The following is a 20,865-nucleotide window of genomic DNA, read 5'->3' as shown; positions in this document are numbered from 1 at the left end:
TGGTTTACAATGCGCCAGTTCTCTATTTCTGTAAAGAATCATCACAATGTAATCCGATGTGAACAAAGGGTTGATCGATAAAACAAATTTTAACATGAAGTAATTATCATAATGATCATAATCTTAGAAACCTTTGAAAGTATTCACATATTCACATATTGGTGGAGTTTATATGAGTTTTCAGGCACCTTGATGCTGGATAAGTTTTCCTAGCTTAGGATTTTATTTTATAGTCTGCAACTATTTGCGGCTTCACTTAAATATAGTTTTGTTCACATTGCATGGATGATAAATTTTGTATATAGTTGTATTCTACTTTCATTTTGGACTTGTAGAGTTATTAGGACTATATTTGTTATAAACCAAACCCGAATAAGATCTTGTTTGAGATTGATTTGAATAAAAAAGAGTTAACTTAATATTAGTTTAAGATTCATGAGTTGAGTTTGAACTCAACTCCAAAAATAATATAATTCTAGGTTCAATTTGAAGTTGAATGTTTGGATAAGTTCAAACTCGACTTATTTTAAAAATAAACTCATTTATTGGTTTGAATTCAACTAATTTGATTCAAACTCAAATTTAAGTTTGAATAACTATAATTTAATCAATCTAGTTGTATCATTGCATTCAAATTCTGAGCCAATTTGAGTTTCAGCATAAGTTTATTTGAAACCCTAAACCTTGCTGAGCTTAAACAAAGACTATTTTAAAATTAACTCAAATCCAAAAAAAACTATTTTGATACCAACTTGATATCGATGAGTAGAGACTTGAACTTAGTTAATAAATAATTTAACTTTAAAAATGATTTAAATCAGTTTGAATTTGACTTAATTTATGAAAATAAAATCAATACTTAACTCAAACTTTAACTTGTTTGATATGATCTCGAATTTACATTGAAGCACCCTAGTTGTAGCATTGCATTCCAATCCTGAGCCAATTTGGGCTTCAACATGAGCTGATCTGAAATTGACCTGGGCTTTGCGGTTCGCACATTGTCTTCTTCTATTGAGCCCTACTTGGTAGTTGGCTTATCCCACGCGTTCCCGCCAAGCAATTATAATAATTATAAAACCCTAATCCACCCAAAGCCCTCCATAGCCACAACCCACAAACAATTAAGAAAAACCCTGTCACTACACCTACATAGTACGTACAACCCACCAAAGAAAATGGAGAAAACGGAGCTGGTTTTGATTCTCGACTTCGGTTCTCAATACACCCACCTTATAACGAGGCGAATTCGTTCTCTCTCCGTCTTTTCTCTATGCATCTCCGGCACTTCTTCTCTCGAAACCATTGCTTCGCACAATCCACGTGTTGTTATTTTATCCGGGGGGCCCCACTCAGTCCACGCCCCCGAATCGCCCTCTTTTCCCGCAGGCTTCCTCGAGTGGGCGCAGTCCAATGGTATCTACGTGCTCGGTGTCTGTTACGGGCTCCAGTTGATGGTACAGAAACTTGGGGGTGTTGTCAGGGTTGGGGAGAAACAGGAGTATGGGAGGATGGATATTGTGGTGGAGGGTCGTTTGGGAATATTTGGGAATAAGAAGGTGGGTGAACAGCAGGTCGTTTGGATGAGTCACGGAGATGAGGCGGCTTCGTTGCCTGATGGGTTTGAGGTTGTGGCTAGGAGCCAGCAGGGTGCTATTGCTGCTGTTGAGAATAGAGAGAAGAGGCTTTTTGGGCTTCAATATCATCCGGAGGTATTTGGCTTTGCTTCCCTGTTTTGATTATTGAATTTGGTTTTGCTTTATTTAATTGTTTCGATTGATGGGATATTTCTTTATTCTTTTTGTGTTAATGGAGGTGAATTTTTTTTCAATGTCTGCTTGAATGCTGTTCTGAAGCAGAATTTTTTTTTGAAACGGAACTCTAGCTATATTGCTGGTAGTTTTATTGGTATTAAACTCAGTATTGTGTTAGTGTAGTTTAAGTTTTGCATAACCAACTGTGAAAAAATTGATGTATGTTATTGCTTATGTAAGATTATAGTGTGTATAGTTGGAACCATATGTTGGAGTAGAATTATTTTGCCTCTGAACCATGGATGTGTAGTATCAGTTAAGCTCATTGTGAAATGAGTCTAGGAAGGATCTTTTGCTCTTATTGAAGCATGTAACTTGTGAATGCAGTGCGATCATGGAATTATTAGAAAGAAGTTTGTATGGGCATGTAAAGGTCTATGTTGAATAATTTGATTTTTAAATTTTATGTAGGTGACACACTCACCTGAAGGGATGGAAACACTACGTTATTTTCTATTTGATGTCTGTGGAGTTAGTGCTGGCTGGAAGATGGAAAATGTATTGGATGAGGAAATTAGAATAATTAACGAAAAGGTGGGGCCTGAAGAACATGTAATTTGTGCTCTATCTGGGGGTGTAGATTCTACTGTTGCTGCTACTCTTGTTCATAAGGCAATTGGGGATAGGCTTCACTGTGTTTTTGTTGACAATGGTTTGTTAAGGTGAGTGAATGAGTTGATATTTCTTGGGCTGAGGTTGATAAAAACCAGCCAAAAATTTAACTTTCAGTTTCTCCCTCGTAAGATTTGCCAACTATTTTTATTTTTCTGTAGGTACAAAGAGAGAGAACGTGTTATGGAAACCTTTGAAAAGGATCTACATCTACTGGTAACTTGTGTCGATGCGACAGATCAGTTTCTTAGTAAGCTAAAAGGTGTGGTAGATCCTGAGATGAAAAGGAAGATAATTGGAAAGGAATTTATCTGCATCTTTGATGCTTTTGCCCTTGAGTTGGAACAGAAACTAGGAAAGAAACCTGCTTATTTGGTCCAGGGAACCTTGTATCCAGATGTAATTGAATCATGCCCGCCACCTGGTACTGGAAGAACTCATTCTCACACAATCAAAAGTCATCATAATGTTGGGGGCCTACCTAAGGACATGAAGTTGAAGCTCATTGAACCACTTAAGCTTTTATTTAAAGATGAGGTTTTGCTCTTAATTTTCCTACTTTTCCACAACATACTTGCGGAGAATATATTCTTTTTTTTTTGTTCTCGTAGTTTTCTGATACAATTTTCTCACTCATGTATTAAGGTTCGCCAACTTGGGAAAATCTTAAATGTTCCTGAACCTTTTTTAAAGCGTCACCCATTCCCTGGGCCTGGCCTTGCAGTACGAGTTCTAGGTGATGTTACTGATGGCAATGCATTAGATATCCTCCGCCTGGTATATGTTGTTTATGCATTGATATGGAATCATATTGTATCTTTCATCACTCTTTCAACAACAGTTTACATGATGTCTTTTCCTTTTTTTGTTTTAGGTGGATGAAATATTCATTCAATCAATCAAGGATGCTGGGCTTTATGATTCAATTTGGCAAGCTTTTGCAGTGTTTTTGCCCGTTAGATCAGTTGGAGTTCAAGGTGATCAAAGAACACATTCGCATGTTGTTGCCCTTAGAGCTGTTACAAGCCAAGATGGAATGACAGCAGATTGGTATGCCTTCATTTGTTTTCCGTGTTTAGTGAAATTTGGGCATGTGAAATGTTTAAAATAGTTTTTTCTACTGTTGAAAGATGAACATAGTGGCAGAACTCTTGGAATTTAGTCAGGAGCTTTAGACGATTTAAAAATTAATGACAACTGTATTTATGCCAATATTGATGATTTATTTTCAATGTGCTTATTAGGTAGCACACCATTCATATAAGCATGTCTGCATGCACTTAGTCAGGCTTCTAAAAAAATTTATATGCTCCATTGGAATGGTTTGTTTGGACGAATTTATTACCTAGTTGAATGAGTGTAAGCAATTTGCTTTTAGGCTAAATGAAACTTAGTATCCCTCATATGTCTTATTTTCTCATTCCAGGTATTATTTTGAACACAAATTTCTAGATGATGTAGCAAGAAAAATTTGTAACAATGTTCGGGGTGTAAACCGAGTTGTTCAAGACATCACATCAAAGCCTCCGTCTACAATTGAGTGGGAATGATTATATGTTGGTGGCCTTATTGATTAATGGGAAGTAGCAGACTTTATGGTCTATAGAAGTAAGGTGATGCATTTACCTTCTTTCTGCAGATATAACAGTAAGTTGGCAAGAAGGAATTGGAATCAAGCAGGATTTCATGATGCTCGATGTCTGTGCCTGTCTTGATATTGCCTCCTTATCAAAAGGTAATACAAATTGATGAGCCATTAGCTTAAATGTACGGATGGAAATTTAATGTTAGCTCATATATACTATACTTCAATCACATTGGATTTTAATTTATGGTATTTCTTTAAGTTTTTTGCTATATTATGTGAAAAATGTGTTTCTATTTTTTCAAGCCTAGTGAGAATTGTTTAGCTGATTTGAATGTGACCTGACCATCAAATTTTGTTTTAGCTAGAACTGAGTAATGTTTCATTCTTGCTTAAGCAATCTTGTGTCTCTTGATTCTGCTTGAGATTGTGGGTTCAACGGCTTCTGTGTTGTGATACTATCGTAGTTGTTGTTACTACTTAAGCGGTTCTAATTTGTTTACTTAGTAAGTTCTTCTGGTGCTTTGAAGATGAAAGGGTGATCTTCGCACCAGAAGAAAGCTTGGGGAAGGATCTTCCAGAATATAGAAGGACTTTGTTTGCTTAGATTATCTCAAGTTTAGAGAGAATAAGGAGGAAGGTAAAATCGAGAGAATTGTATGTACACTAAAAAATTTTGCAGGAATAAAATAGCAAATGTCAACAACTGTACTTATGAATCTAAGTGTTTTCATTTCCAATGGAATATTAAATGAGAATAGGAGAGAAAAAATAGATTAAGGGTGGATTCGAACTGTGCCACAGGTGCTTGAATCCATATTTAGTTTGAATGGGTTGAACTTGAACTTAAGCTCTAACTCGACTTGAGTTTTTGGGTTTGCAGATGACTTTTCATCGGAGATCTTCTTCTCAACAATTCTTCATTGGAGCTCTTCTTCTCGAATTTTTCATCCGAGCTCTTATTTTCAGACAATTCTTTTTTTCTTTCTCTAGTGACTCATTGACCTCTTTAATGTCACTGTTTACCATTCAAGTTGGACAGTTAACTCAAGCTTACCATTTTGGATTTGATTTTGCCAATCTAAATTCCATTCAAGTTCAAATTAATCTTTATTTAGGTTCCCCTCCGCCTCTTAAAGAAGCCTTGAAAGTAGTTAGTCCCTTAAGAAAGTTTTCCCTGACATCATATAGAGAGCCTGCTCTGGGGTAAGACCTGCAGTATCAATAAGTCCCCGGGCACGAAGGCCATAATAATAAAAGAATGAGTTGGGATCTTTCCTTGTGAAAAGACTTCCATTAGCTGGAGTATTGAAAGGAGGACACTAGTGGGATTGTTAATTTAAGTACCCATTTTCTAAGGTCAAGATGTGATTGATGAGCAAACAAAATTTGTCCCTTGTTAATAATAGAGTAAACACATTAAAATAAATGAGAAGTAATGAATACGAAAGCATAAACACATATTTTGTTTGTAAGTGATGGTGACAAATATACAGTAGAGTTGAAGTTCAACCTTTTTGCTTATTGTCTGAGTTGTATAAATCTTATTTAGTGGATGAATCCATCTGCCTTTTTGTTATCTTTTCATTTGTTTTCTTGTCTCTATCTACTTCATTGCTTTGACAAATGGTGTCTTATCACTTCATATTTTACTCCATTAATTCCACACCCATTTCATATCCATTTCCTGTGGTGTTTTCTAAGATAATGGGCAAAAAATGTCAAGCAATTGAATTGCTGTACTTATGAGAAACCAAAGGTACGACAAAAAGTGTATGCAGAATTTCAATTCTTAATGATTCATTAAGATTGTGAATAGGCTTTAACTTGTAAAATCAGATTCTCCGAATGAAAGGTGACCAACTGCCAAATCTTCATTATTTACTTACAAGACTACAAAAAGATCCTTCATTTGGATGACAAAAATGAAACCCACTTTCAAAGCAAACAGTTGGATGGATAGATAGAATATTTTACTCAATGATTATTTAATGAATTCTTACTGTTTATATTATATAATTAAATATTATTTTATATTTTATTTAAAATTATTTAATCATATGAAAATATATCACTATGTTTATATTTATTATTTATATGTAAAATATCACCCTATTTTAAATAGAATTTGAGTGGGATGCCTAACATTACACGGTGACCGAGAGTATAGTTTAATCCATATTATTTATATTATCAACAAGTAGTTTTGGCACATGCTGCAAATCCTCACCGTGTCACATAAAATTTAGGGTTCACATGATATCACCTCTCAAATCTCAATGGTAGTGTCTGGTACGCAGTATACTTTTTCCTGATTTTGTTGTCAGCAAAACAACCTAGCACATTTCAATGCAGATTTCTTTCTGGGAATTTGTTATTAACTTGTATAAATTAAACCATTTTCAATTTCTTTCTTATTATATTGAGAGTTGCCATGTTCAAGACACCATGGCTGCCACCAACTTGTGGCATGGCCTCTAGGTTTGTTATTTCACCTTTGACTTGCATGATGGATAACATTGGAGTTGTTGAATGAGTATACACTTTGATTTTTTTTATTTTTAAAGAAAATTAGGTGATTTTAAGTTTAGGGTATTCTCGATTGACACTATACAAAATGTGTTATGGCCAGAGGCATATGAATTATATTTATGTGATTTAAGTTTTCGAGACATATTTTGTGCCACTCGTTCATTCTCTAACTTACTTTCTTAATCCATTTTTGTTCAATGAATTGTCTTCAAGCTCATGGTGTTATTGCATGTTTTGAATGTATTTTGTGTGGATCGACTATGAAGATTTATAAGCATTTCCTCTTTGACTACATTTTCACTTCTTTTGTTGAGGGAAGGTCAAAATTAAGACTCTTACGGCCATTTGGATGAGATTTTATAAAAATTACTTTAGTAATTTATTTTTTTATTATTTATATTATTTTGTTTGATTTATAAATAATAAAATATTCTCGTAATATTTTATTTTCAGTGATAATGTGGTAGATAATATAATAGGTAATCTAATTACCACTTTTACCTTAAGTATTAAAAGATTACCCATTAATCTTAATTTTATTATAATTATATGCTTATTTATTAATTTTTTTAGGGCAAAAATAATTTTGTTTTCAATTTATATAATAAATAATATAAAAAATATTAGAATAATTATACTTAAAGACATTTAAATAAAATAATATATTAATATTTTTTTATTACTTCTAACTACATACGATAATTATTTATATCTATCTATTTTTATTAAATTTTATCAAACATAATTTAATTTATACTAAACAATTATCGAAATAATCTATCTTTAAAATAATCTTTTAATTTTGATAATAAAACATTCTTCAAACCAAACATCCCTTATAGTTTAACCAAGTTCACTAGGCATCTTTGCATATTTAGTGTAAGAGAAACTTCATGCACATTCTTTCATGTTCATTTCTAGCTATAATATATTACAATTTACTTTCTATGAATGAGCAGAATAATTGCGTATTCTATCAATAATGCAATTCCTGACATGATATTGTTACATATATTTGTAATTTAGTTCAGTCTAAAGTTTGGATTTAGAGTCAAAGTTTACAGATCTCACTTTAGCTTCATGCTGTTTGGCATTTGCCTATTTTTTTTTTTTTTTTTTTGGAGTCTATGTGCTTCTTTTACCTTTGGTTTTGAGTTTTTTTGCTTTTTTTTTTTTATTTTGACATTTACTTGAGGTATATCCCTCGTATCTTGTACTATATTTTTTTCCATTTTATTTAACCCGTAATTACTCAAATATGCCCAAGGAAAATCCCCAGGAATGTGTTTGTAAACCTCTATGATCCACATAACCTTTCCTTGTTACACTATAGAATAAAATGATGAAAGCTGCATTGCAGGATTAGACAAATTCTACAGCAGTGAGCAGAAGACAAGATTCAGCATTTCCATGCCACTCTTTGAAGTGATCTTTTTATCATCCCCATTGATGCCACTGTTGATCCCTTGTACTGCAATGCACACACAAATATAAATTTACATGAATCAGAGGTTGGTCTTTTGTAGCTAATCATCTTCTGTGAAAACAGCTTTAAAAGATGTAATCCATACCTTAGATTGAATTGTGAGTGACAGAGTTCCTTCAATGGTGGATGATTTAACAGAATGTGAATCTAAATGAAGACTGCTTAAAGCATCCAAGATCTCAAGCAAGACTCCCTCCCTCCAAGGACACTTGATTTCAATTAGAACATTCTTGTCATTGATACTGACTGTTATATCATCTGTTGAACTATCTTTTATGGCAGAATATTCCATCTCTGGCTCCATTTCATCAATGTCGCAAGCCTTTCGCTTGTTTACCTGCAGCTTCTTTCTGTTACTGATATTGTTGTTGCCATAATTATCAGATGTCCTCTCAGCTGAATGCTGGGACTTTACATTTGTTCTTGCCTCTAACTCTGGTGCTTCTCTGCGGGATTCGAGTTCTTCGACCTTTCTTTCAAGCTCTTGCAGGTATTCTATTGTGTCATCTAGTATAGATATTTTGTCAGACTGCACAGACAAGCACAAATTCAATGAAATCATGAATGTCTGATGACTAATGACTGTAATTTATCAGGTTTTAACTACCTTTTGGAAAGAAGGGACAATGGATTTGAGAATAATGAATCTTTCATTTAGCTTATCTCTTCGCGACTTCTCTGACAATGCATGGCTTGAAGCGATTTCATCGGCTTCTGGTCTCCAAAGACTGTCTTTGGTGCCGGTATCTTCTGGGGATTCAACTGATCTATTGTGATTCATTCGAGGAACTTCAAACAAAATCTTCTTCAATAATTTTTGGGGGACTGAATCTCTTTGAATCAAACCATTCATCAGTCCACCCTTCTTCCAACTAACAAAGCTGGATTCATGATTGCAGTTGTGAAATTGTGGCCCCAAAATTAACTGATGGGAGGTCTTTAGAAGGGCTGAAAGAACAGTTTGGTAATGTAGATCTTTGCTTCCAGGATCCAATGAAGTAAGTTTAGCGTGAGGGCATTCTTTAACTTCTTGCATAGCCTGGTCGATTGCGTTGCCATTTATGGAAGTGGAGACAACTTTTCCTGGATCCACAAATGTTTGAGATACACAGTCACTAGAGTTCACCGAATGGTGGACGCAGTTACTGAACTCGTCATCTAAGAACTGCCAGCTTTGTACTTGCGAAGCCACCCAATTTACGCCTTCAGCCATTAACGAATCTTCTGCTGGTTGGTTGGGTGGCTCACAACCATTTGAACCGCTGGGAGAAGCCATTTCTAACACTTCACATCCTACAACCGGAACCATTTTGCTTTGAAGTCTCTGCGGATTGACTGCTGCACAAGCAAAATTGTTATCATTTCTCACATTCCCACCAGCACCGCTAGACTTACAGGAAACTATGGGATATGGAATCTCCAAGAATGAAGTTTGAATGTGCTGAATGAAACCAGGGTCCTCCAAAACCTGGAGAAAACATAAAAGAGCAAGATGACAAAATTGCAGCAAAATTTTACTAAGAGAAAAATTCAGAATGATTACAGAGAAACAGAATTCTGATAGAAAAGTTACCAAGTCAGTTACACCCAGCTCAACCACACCTTGCAAATATGGAAAGCATACAACTGTCTGAAAGTCAAAAACAGGAGACAATGTAACTTCACATGGCTCCTCATTGCACAATAACATATATGATATGAAGTTTACCATGTTTTCATTTCTTATTCAAATGTCTTTAGATTTGGCTATAACAAGAGTATGAGCAGAAAATATATCAATTTGGATCGGATGAACATCTGAACCCCCTTTAATCTCTATGGTATGTTGCCAAGGTGCAGTTACGAGTATAGATTTGCAATAAAACTCAGGTGACTGCTTATTGTAACACCTTAGACAAATCTCACATCGATAAAGCACGAGAGAAATGTTAAGTACATATAAACATCTCATATCACTTGGGAATGATAAGAGAAAATTGATTAAATAGCTTATAAGTTTTTAAATTGTCAAGACGCGTGACAAATTAAATATTTAAAATGGACAATATAAGAAAGTGAATCAAACTATTAGACCAGGTGATGAATGACTACAATATTGAAAAGAGTAGTTTTACGTACACAAATAATATGTACAACTTTATGTACGAACAATAATATGTTACCATATGATTAGGTAATTTTAAATTAGAGATAAAACAACACTTAATCACATAGTGACATGTCATTATTTATGTGCAAAATTATGCACGTTATTTGTATACATAGTTTTATTGTATTGAAAAAAATGCAGGGGCAATCAATAATTGTACCTGAATAGATGCACTCTGAGGGAGCAGCCAGTTGGAACAAAGTCCAAACATGAAACAAAAACATACAGAGATAAGCTGTTTAGTTTCTTCCACAATTAAGAGCATATCATCAACTGATACATTAGGTGGAAATATCAAATTTGAACCAGAAAACAGCATCTTGCCTTTGCTAGAAGAGAACGACTGAACACTTTGCTATCTGCATAATGAGCATTGCATAGCCAGATAGGTTGACCATTAACCAATGCCCTTCCTGGCAACCTAATAACAATGCAAGGGGGAAGTTTAAGGACAGATAAAGATAATCTGTAAGCAATTTGATGGTTAATTATGGAGATGTAAAGGCAATTACCCTTCACCAATGTTGAATACAAATGACATGCAGACCAAAAAGTACCACTCAGTATCAGTGAGATCTTCTGGGGATAATGCTGCTGATGGTCTTCTAGCATGTGGACTGCTCTCACCAGCAGAGAGGGATTCATATAATTCTCTCAATTGCTCAGTCCTTTGCAAACCCAATTGGTCAGCATTGAGTTCAACTGCTTGAATTGTTTTTCTGGTCTTAATATCACCATTGTAGTAACCATTACGCCATTCCAAGACCCTAAAACATTCACATTGCAATCCATTAGAAGACAAAAAATTTGAACAGCAAAAGATTGGGATACAAAGTCCATGAAGCTTTAACTGTAATCAATAAAGCAAATTCAGCTGTTCAACCATTAAAATCAGTTCCTACTGAAAAATTTTCTAAACTATGACAAACTATGTAGAGCTAGAGGAGATTAATTTGACTCTGAAGCTAACATGAAGATCAATAAAGAGAAGAAGAGAGAGAGAAAATATATGACTAAAAGGTCCTCTTTTCTGCTCTCCATGCAAAATATACCTAAATTCAGAAGTACACATTGCCCATTCTACATCAAAGAACCAAAATCTTAAGCAGACCCAGTAGAGAAATTTGTAAGCCAGCCAGGACCAGAAGTAAAAAATAAATGAATAAAAATCTGTGGACTTCATAACAGAGTGATTTTTTATTTTGTCCTTTTAGAAATCAAGGAAAAAGATAACGCAAGAATTGGAATTTTCACTACCCAGGCTGTGAAGCTGAAATGGACCAGAAGATTGCATAGCTCCACTGAATACTTCTCACCGCAAGAGCAAGCTGTTTCTTCAGATTCTCAGGAACCCCCGCAGAATCCATTTTCAATCCAAAAAAAAAAAGCTCAAAAGTGATATAAAAAACCCACCAATGGATCAGCTTCAAATGAATTCTTGCTCAAGTAGCAACATATTTACTGTTACTAGAAAACATGAAGTGGAACCCCACTAAGTACTTTTGAAGCTTGAAAGATATAGATAAGAAACTGATCATTATAGATGCATACAGAACTTGATATAGTAATTAACTGTGGGTGGACTTGTAGTAATTAATATTTTTCCAGTTGAGTACAGACTTGGAATCACTCACTTTGATGAAGAAAAAGAAGAAATAATATTTTAGTTTCAATCTCAAGAATGGGCGAAAAAGCTTGAAACTTTGGCACAAAGTGCTTATTGTATTGGCAAACACAAAAAAGGAAGAAAAAAAACACTAAGAAAACAAATTCGGGGACCCTGATAAAAATCTGAGCTTTCTCTGACCATAAAAACAGAAACAATTGGTCCTCCAAAGCTGAACTCAGTACTGAAACACCACTATCTGTGAAGTGGGTACAATAATTTTTTTCACCCGTAAAAATTAAAACTATCAAAATCAGTTGAATTCAAAGAAAACACACCTCAAAGCAAAGCTACTTTAAAAGAGAAATAGAGCTTAAAACTTAATCAAGAATGATATACATTCATGTATGTACGAATGAAAGTTTTTCACTTTCTTCATGTTACTATTATATTTTTTTTCAGCTACCAAAGAAAGGACAGAGACATGGGGAGAAAGATTCGCTTGTTTTGATCCGAAGCTACAAGAGAGACAGAGAGAGAGAGACACAGGGAGCAGAGATGTGGTAAAAGAACAGCGGGTCACAAGATTATTTAAGCAGTGAGAAGCAGAGAAGGTCGTCCTGTATGGTTGATAATGGTGGGATTTGGTGAGAAATAACATACAAAAAACAAAAATAATAATTATTATGTCTTCAACAGTGAAAAAAAGAAAGGCCTAGGGACATGTTCCTCTTTCCCCAAAGTTTAGTTTTCTCTCAGTTTCTATCCAGTAATTTTTAAAAAGCTAAACACTTACCCGCCTATTAAATTTTATAGATAATATCACAGGTAAAATAATTATTTTAAAATTTTATTTAAAGAAAAAATAATTAATCCTCATTTCTTATCTTCCTTTTGAAAACCAATAATTTTTTTTCTAATTTAATTTTAAAAAGTTCATTTTTCACTCTTACCATCTAGGGTTTCAAGAGTTTTTATATTTTAAAATCAATATTATCCCTCTAAAAATTCAAAATATTACACTTATACTTCTAAAAATTTATTCTCTCTTTTTAATGATCATTTTTCTCAATGATTTACTTTGATACATCGTCAATCTTATAAACGACATGTCATCTCTCTCTAGTGGTTTCTTGATGCGAAAACCATCAAAAATCCAATTAAAATTATCAGATTTGCAATGTGATGATTTATGCAATTGCATGACAAATTTGACCATTTCAACCTGATTTTTATTGGTTTTCATATCGAAAAATCAGCGAAGAAGGAGAAGAGATGTCACTAAAGTCAATGGCCGAGAAGAATGGTTGTTAGAAAGAGAGAATAAATTTTTGGGGTGTAAATAAATATTTTGAACCTTAAAGAGGTAGTTGTTAGTTTTAAAATATGAAAACCTCAAGAATCTTACATTGTAGGGGTGAAAAAGTAACTTTTTAAAATTAAATTAGAGAAGAAATGGTTAATTTTAAAAAAAAGTGAAAAATAAAAATAAATTATTTTTTCTTTAAATAAAATATTAAAATAACGATTTTATCTTTGATAATAACAATATAATTTAATAAAATAATAAGTATTTAACTTTTTTTTAAATTAATGAGTAAAAAAAAAAAAAAAAAGAGTACACTTTTAGTGGGAATAAATCGTTTGGCCAAAAAGAAATTAACAATGGGCAGTCTGCAATGCCTTTGCTTCACCTGCATCATCATTTTACAAGGAATATACCACTGTCCTGCTGTAACACTCCTTGGGGTAAATTCAGCACCCACAAATTTCAAGATAAATTATATATTAAAAGAAGATAATATTTTAATAATAAATTAGACTATTGTTAAATAAGTAGTATTATATGTATAAATAATGATATAATATTATATGATTAAACAGTTAAAAATTAACAAATAAAATAATATCTAATCACATAATGACACATCATTATTTATGTATAAAACTATACACATAATATTATTATTGTTATATTAGAGTTACTTCAGTCTGTGATTTTGAATGATAGTTGGTCGAACCCTAAAAAGAACATTAAATCCTGGAAAAAAGTGAATGTAATACTCTTAGACAAATTACACATCCTTAAAACATAAGATAAATATTAAATATGTATGGACACTATACATAGTTTGTGAACTTTTAAGTTATCAATGTGTTCAGTGTTGCAAAACCTAAAAGTAAAATTATGACAGAGTGTATATTTGAAATGGATAACATTATTACAACAAATCAAGCTATTCGACCAGTATTTTACAATTGTTTTACAAGATTTTTTTAGATGCAATTTTACTTTATGCTAGGTTTTGAGGAGGGATCCAGTTCAGTGAACCCAAAGTTGACAATGTTACGATCAATTTAGGTCATACAATGTTACCATCAGTTCAGTGAACCTAAATTAAAACACAATGAACAAGGACCCTTTTAAAGGAGGTAGAGAAAGTTCAAGCTGATTGGAAAGGCCCTTTTCAAATTGAAACACATGTGACGGCTAAAATCTCAGTCAACATCAATGTGTGAATAGAATTGGGTTTAACGGCTTGGCTGAAAGGTAAAACTAAAGGCCATGCTAAATCACACAGTGCAGAAGAACTGCTGCTGCAGAATAAAAAGCAGTGATGATATTGCATTAAGGAATTGCAGATTCTCCAGAAACATTAATTTCGAGAGAAAATGGGAGATGGGAGTGGTCCGGGAGAAGGGTTTGTTGTGTTGTGATGAATTTGATCTAAACTCAAACCGATCATCATTCAAGCTTGTTTCAAGTTAAATCCACCACTAGCAGCTAAGCTATATATATATATATATATATAATATTTAAAGTCTGACAAAGCTAAGAATCCACATGGAGAGAATATGTGAATCTGCTTCATCATCATCATCATCTCCATCTGTTATCTAGATTCCTTTCCTATTTACACTACAGTTCAAAGATGAAGATAGGGAAAAAGAAGGAAAAAGACACTCTGAATTTAGCGATACAATCATGAAGATGAAAGACAATTATATCTCATATTGCAGCTTACTATGATTGATAATTTGTCGGCAAATAAACTAAACATTCTAATGTTGAATGATTGATTTCCAAAAGTAAGAAACACAATTACATAGCTAAATGTGGTGTTGGACAGTAAAACTTTTCTTTAGTCAAATCCACAAATTGAACACGTAAACGGCGATTAGCTATATGGTTAGTGACTTGAAGTTTTCCCTACATGTTGATCAACTTGACATGTAGGTAAAAACCCCTAATGCAAAAACAATAAGAAAAGAGAACTTGGTAGATAACTTATCATGTTCTCCTCAATTTGATAGACTCGATTTACTCTATTAACATAATATTTTGTTTATTTAATAAAATTATATATAACTATTTTGAGTATATAAATAAGTATATATTTAATATATGTTATCAAATAATCGGATGATTTTGAATTAATGATCAAGTAACGTCTCTGATAATATATCTTGTTTCTATTTATTTATGTACTCGAAAGTGGGTATGCATAATATTACTCTTTATCTATTTTATCTCGTATTTATATAAGAAATTAATGACCTCCTTCTAAATCAGTACCATGTAATTACACTATTCCATACAAAGCGAAATAGGAATGAAAGTCTAGATTTACTATACTAAAACTTAATAAGATGTAACCCTAGTTTTGATCCTATATATATATATATATATATATATATATATATATATATATATATATATATATATATATATATATATATATATATATATATAGAGGATAGGAAAGGGATATTTTTTGGGTCTTTCTTTCTCAACAAAATTGCACCCTCAATACAACTTAATTTCACTCTTTCTATGAGATCATAGCTCTGGTTTCACATACTTTTGGTTGGTGCGATTTTCAGCATTAATATTTGGTGTGGTTGATCAATCATTTTCGATGAGGGTGAAAATCCTGAAGAAAACTTGATGATAACATTTTCTTCATGAAAGTTAGGTCTAGAATTGACCTTGATTTTATAGAACAACCTTGAAAAAGGGTTACTTTTGATTGGAGTCACCAAGAAAAATTACGAAATATTTTACAGCAACTTTGAAAATAACTAAATTATAGCTAGTCACCTTGTGCTTCTTTCATAATCACGTAGCAAACCTGCCAACTTGAATTGATTGTGTGTCTTGGTGAACTACTTTCCAAATGAGAGGATATCGAATTACTGACTAGTAAACGAATCATTTAATATGGAATGACTCATCAATTGATACCCGATAAAGTGATAAACTAGAGTAATAGTGAAAAGGGACTTCATCGGTATAGTTTAGCTTACGGATAACAACCCTTTACTTGGAGGCAATGATGCTATGAATTATGTTTATCATTATCACTTGTCTATAGAGAAAAACAATTATTTATCGTAACTTCATATGAAACGGAAGAAATTAATTTTGAATTAAAAATTTGATTGTGTTAGATAGAATTGTAACATTAACTCTTCAAATTACAAATAAAACAAATTATAAATAGGTAAGGTGAGGAGAGAAATCCCTGGAGGGACATACAACTCCGTTGAAGATCTCTCGATAATTAAAACTTTTTAAAGATATTTCTGTGGTAAACACTTTTAATAGTTTATTGAAATGTTTTTCAAAGATAAATAATATAACTATAGTTATCGATATTCTACGATAAATGATATATATTCTATGATATGATATGTATCATAAGGTGTATCAAATTAATATGATACAGTGGACGTATTTGACGATACGATACATATTATCAATACGGATTGATATATTTTTCTAGAGAAAATATGATGGACAGTGGTGTATATGTAAAATTTTAAATTTTCAGCAGTGTTTGTAATAATTTTCGAAATGATAACATGTCAATTTGAATTTTTTAATCTTTTATTATTATTTTATCCTTTTAAAAATATATCTTACAATAAAATATACAGTATAGAAAATTAGGTTTTTAATACACAATTCAACTATTATGAATATGACTATGGATGTAGACTTTCAAAAAACGAATCAAACCATGTTAAAAACTTTTTCGTGTCTCATTTGTCTCATTCTTATATGTTTATGAGTTTTAATTGTTATTATCTTAATTTATTTTGTATAAAGGTTCAATATTGCATCTTTTAATTCGAGAACGATTTTAACACAGGGAAAGAAAATCTCTTAATCTTTATTCTTCGGATTCCAGTGTAAATACTTGAATATATATACGTATGTGTTTGCACCGGGAGGTGTCGTTGAATTTTGTGGCTACCATGAATGAACACATGAATCACATCAACTGGTGGCCTCCAGAAACTGTCAATGAAAAACCAAAAATAATGAAGGGAATTTGACATCCATTGCGTTCAAACATTTTGCCAGTTTAATTTGGTCTGGATATATAAATACTATCATTGATAAGATGAATAATATTACTAATAAACTAAAAAATCACCATTTAAAGGAGGATATAAGTTGAACTGCTAAATTGAAACTTTTATTTGAATTTGGTTTAAACTAAATTGAATAACAAAATGAATCAATCTAATTTGAATTTAACTTTAAATTTGAAAAGAAAGTAAATAAAAGATCAAAAGACTATTTTCCATCCAAGGTTTGATGCAAACCCAATTTTTCACTGTTATTGTCAAAGGTAAAATTGTTATTTAAAAATTTTATTTAAATACATATTTTTTATTTTGGCCCTCTAATATCATATTTTCCAAGTTTAAAAATTCACATCTCCCCCCGTCTAGGTTTTAAACTCTCATTTTTTTCTCATTATGTCACCCCCTAAAACATTTTAGTTTCACCCCTTCTCTCTCCCTCAATTTATAGATTTGATCTCTAACGACTAGGGTTGGATTCGAACCGAGCTCAGCTTGGCTCGCAGCCAGTTCGGGCTAGGCTCGGTTCATACATGGGCGGCTCGAGTTCGGCTCGTTTTTGGTTTGGCTCATTTTTCATTAGCAAAACGACATCGTTTTTAATATATATTAATCAAAACGACGTTGTTTTGTATAAAAAAATTTATACCAAGCCAACTCAAGCTCGGCTCAAGCTCGAGTTAGCCGAGTCGAGTCCAACTTGTTTCGGGCTCGATCGAGCTGAGCTCGAGCTGGCTCGGCTCGAGTCCAGCCCTACTGACGACTATCAGTTGTCTCTCTTTCTCTTGCCATTGTCCTTCCCCTCTTTAGTTGTTTTCATCTCAGATGAAAACCCTTCGTCTTTGTCGAAGACGAAGATGAAATTGTCTTCCTCTTTGACAAAGATAGCGAGAGTGGGAAGAGAGAGCAACTAGCAAGACTGGAGGGAAAAACTAACGATTGGTGGTGACAAATTATCACTAGAGAGAAAGACAAAGAAGACCAAGGTGCAACCGAAATTTTCTAAAAATTGGGGGGATGACTGTTATGGGAAAAAAGACAAGAGTTTAAAATCTTAGACTTGGGAGGTAAAAAATAAGTTTTTAAACATAAAAAATATGAGTATAGAGGGCGAAAATAAATATTTTAAAACTTTAAGATAATCTTAAAATATGAGAACAAACAAAATTTTTAAATAAAAATTTTATTTCTAATAAAAACACAGTAAAAATTAATAAATAAATAAGTATTTAGATTTTTAATAGTTAATAGGTGAAAAATTGGGTTTGTATTAAACCTTGGGTGGGATCTAGTTATTTGGCCTAAATAAAATAAATAAAATGTGGGTCACAAGTATTAATTGGTGGCACATGCTTGTACCACGTGGTCCATTAATGATGTTGCTCACGTTTTCACATTAATTATTCATTCGCAAATAACCAAATGGGGAAAGATTCCATTGCCCAAAGTAGGTGGAGGAAGTTTCAAATTTTTAAAATAATTTAAATATAACAATTATTATAAATACTTCGAATTCACGCAATTTATGGAATTTATCTTCGTTTTATGTCGGTGTTCACCAAAATTAATTAGAGAAATTATATTTTAAATTTTTAAAACTTATTAATATTTTATTTAAATTAATCCGATCCATATTAATACCAAAATACAAGCTTTTTTGGTTTTGATATATAAATAATAATATATTATTATATAATTTAATAATTTTAAATTAAAAATAAAATAATATTTAGTTATATAATAATATATTATTATTTATATATAACTTTATTATTGCATAAAATCAATGGCCGGCCTAAAAGGGATACGTATATAAAATAAAGGCCAAACGACTATTTCCCACCCAAGGTTTAGCGTTTTCTCAAAAGTCCCCCCTTTAACTATGGAAACACCAAACACCCACCCATGGCCGGTTAGATTTAACCAAACCCTAACGGCTGAAAATTTTATCTCCTTTTGCCCCCCTAAACTTTAAAAACTGAAATTTTCCCCCCGCCTAAGTTTTAAAAAATGACAGTTTCACCCTAGGGTTTGGTTTTGAAATCTCCGGCGACCTCTCCGGCTCCGTTGCCGACGGCCGCTCCCTCCGGAAGCAACTTCTCCTTCCGGCGATCTCTTTCCTCCCATTTGGAGGTCCGATCGGCGCCTAGAGACGCCGTGGGAGACGAAGACTTCGTCGGGAAGACGAAGTTCTTCGTCTTCCCAGACGAAGCCGATGCCGTCGTCCTCGTCTGGGAAGACGATCGTGGGTGTTTGGTTTTACCCCTACCACCGTTAGGGTTTGGTTAAATCTAACTGGCCATGGGTGGGTGTTTGGTGTTTCCATAGTTAAAGGGGGGACTTTTGAGAAAACGCTAAACCTTGGGTGGGAAATAGTCGTTTGGCCTAAAATAAAATAGGAAAGAGAGGATTCATTTAGTCTAGTGTGGCATGACAAGGCAATCGTTACCCCTATTTTAGTTTATTTTTAATATTATAGCTAAAATGACGATTTTACCCCTACCACCGTTAGGGTTTGGTTAAATCTAACTGGTCATGGGTGGGTGTTTGGTGTTTCCATAGTTAAAGGGGGGACTTTTGAGAAAACGCTAAACCTTGGGTGGGAAATAGTCGTTTGGCCTAAAATAAAATAGGAAAGAGAGGATTCATTTAGTCTAGTGTGGCATGACAAGGCAATCGTTACCCACCTACTAGTCAAGCTGGTTTTTCATGGCGGCTTCAATTTCAATGTCCTCCCGTGTTCATACACTTGGAGATGCAAAGTGGGGCTACAAAAACGTGTAATTTTGATGGTCCTTCGTTTAGGGCTGATTAGTTTGAATGAGTGGAGCTCAAATATTTGAGGTTATCCAATTCTGAGTTAAATCAATTTTTGAATAAATATATGTATCATTCATTGTTAATGCCAAAAATCCCATATAGAAGGGGAGTCGAAGCTCTTAGATCAATATAAATTCATTCTTCCAAGTGGATTTGAGTCAAGTATAGCTCAAACAAATGTTGACTTGAGCTCAATTTGAATCTTTAATATCTAACTCAAACTTAAGCTCATTCAAGCTAGAGTATTGTTATGTTAGAAGATTGCCAACGAGATGAACAATACTATTGGTAAAATAAATAGTGTTACCAAAGATGAACAATGTTGTTGGGAAGACAAACGAACTAAATTCAGACTAAGTTATAAATAAGAAATTCTACCAAAAATTTGAAAATGTGGATTCAAACCTGAGTCAATTTGACTCAAATCCACCCTACCCATTGTCTCTTTCTCCATTGCAAAATGCCTTTTAAGACTAATGGTGAGTTGAGTCGAACTTGAACAGGATTTGATTACAACTTAGCTCAAATCCTTAATGCTCAAATTGAGTTCGTTTGACCTAATACATAGTTTCGTTGAAAAGACTATTAACAAGATGAGTAATGTTATTTGTGAAATGAAGAATGTCATTGTAAGATAAACAATTTTAATGAAGAGATAAACATGTCAAATTTAAGTTGAGTTATCAAACTAAAACTCCAACTTAAAATTGAGACCAAATCAGCTCAACTCAAATCCATCCTACCTATTATCTCCCTCTCCATTGCAAAAGAAAAAAAAAAATTTTAAAAGAGAAAACATAAGGCCAACTAAAATCATAACAAACAATACCTCTTAAACTTTGAGTGCCTTGTATGTAAGGGCAGATGCAACATAAATGCTCATAA

General features: G+C 33.1%; 2 protein-coding genes across 6 annotated transcripts; one reads left to right on the top strand and one right to left on the bottom strand.

Annotated features, from left to right (window-relative positions):
• Positions 1-1,082: 1,082 nt before the first annotated feature.
• Positions 1,083-8,524, top strand: LOC123204431 (GMP synthase [glutamine-hydrolyzing]). 4 transcript variants are annotated; one of them, XR_006499547.1, is made up of 7 exons: positions 1,083-1,712; positions 2,226-2,476; positions 2,588-2,963; positions 3,072-3,203; positions 3,301-3,476; positions 3,853-4,161; positions 8,414-8,524. XR_006499547.1 is itself a non-coding variant. In XM_044621080.1 (6 exons), exons 1-6 carry the CDS (start codon positions 1,179-1,181, stop codon positions 3,974-3,976), a joined length of 1,593 nt encoding a protein of 530 aa, XP_044477015.1. In that variant the 5' UTR covers positions 1,083-1,178; the 3' UTR covers positions 3,977-4,283. The 4 variants fall into 4 exon arrangements, 1 of the variants encoding a protein (XP_044477015.1); XR_006499548.1 differs by lacking the exon at positions 8,414-8,524 and adding an exon at positions 4,895-5,598; XR_006499549.1 differs by lacking the exon at positions 8,414-8,524 and adding an exon at positions 4,542-4,717.
• LOC123204430 (transcription factor EGL1-like) lies at positions 7,753-12,397 on the bottom strand. Of its 2 annotated transcripts, XM_044621079.1 has the most exons (8): positions 11,436-12,397; positions 10,691-10,945; positions 10,503-10,599; positions 10,339-10,353; positions 9,603-9,659; positions 8,637-9,497; positions 8,115-8,558; positions 7,753-8,014 (listed from the first exon to the last, which is right to left on the bottom strand). In XM_044621079.1, the coding sequence occupies exons 1-8, from the start codon at positions 11,543-11,545 to the stop codon at positions 7,943-7,945; spliced, it is 1,911 nt and encodes a 636-aa protein (XP_044477014.1). In that variant the 5' UTR covers positions 11,546-12,397; the 3' UTR covers positions 7,753-7,942. The 2 variants fall into 2 exon arrangements, with proteins under 2 accessions (XP_044477014.1, XP_044477012.1); XM_044621077.1 differs by having other exon boundaries at positions 8,637-9,659.
• Between the last annotated feature and the right edge of the window lie 8,468 nt (positions 12,398-20,865).

The sequence above is a fragment of the Mangifera indica genome, chromosome 20, assembly GCF_011075055.1.
Source record: "Mangifera indica cultivar Alphonso chromosome 20, CATAS_Mindica_2.1, whole genome shotgun sequence".
NCBI lineage: Eukaryota > Viridiplantae > Streptophyta > Magnoliopsida > Sapindales > Anacardiaceae > Mangifera > Mangifera indica.
Note: the sequence above shows the minus strand (reverse complement) of the source record. Positions and strands in the feature narration are given on the sequence as shown.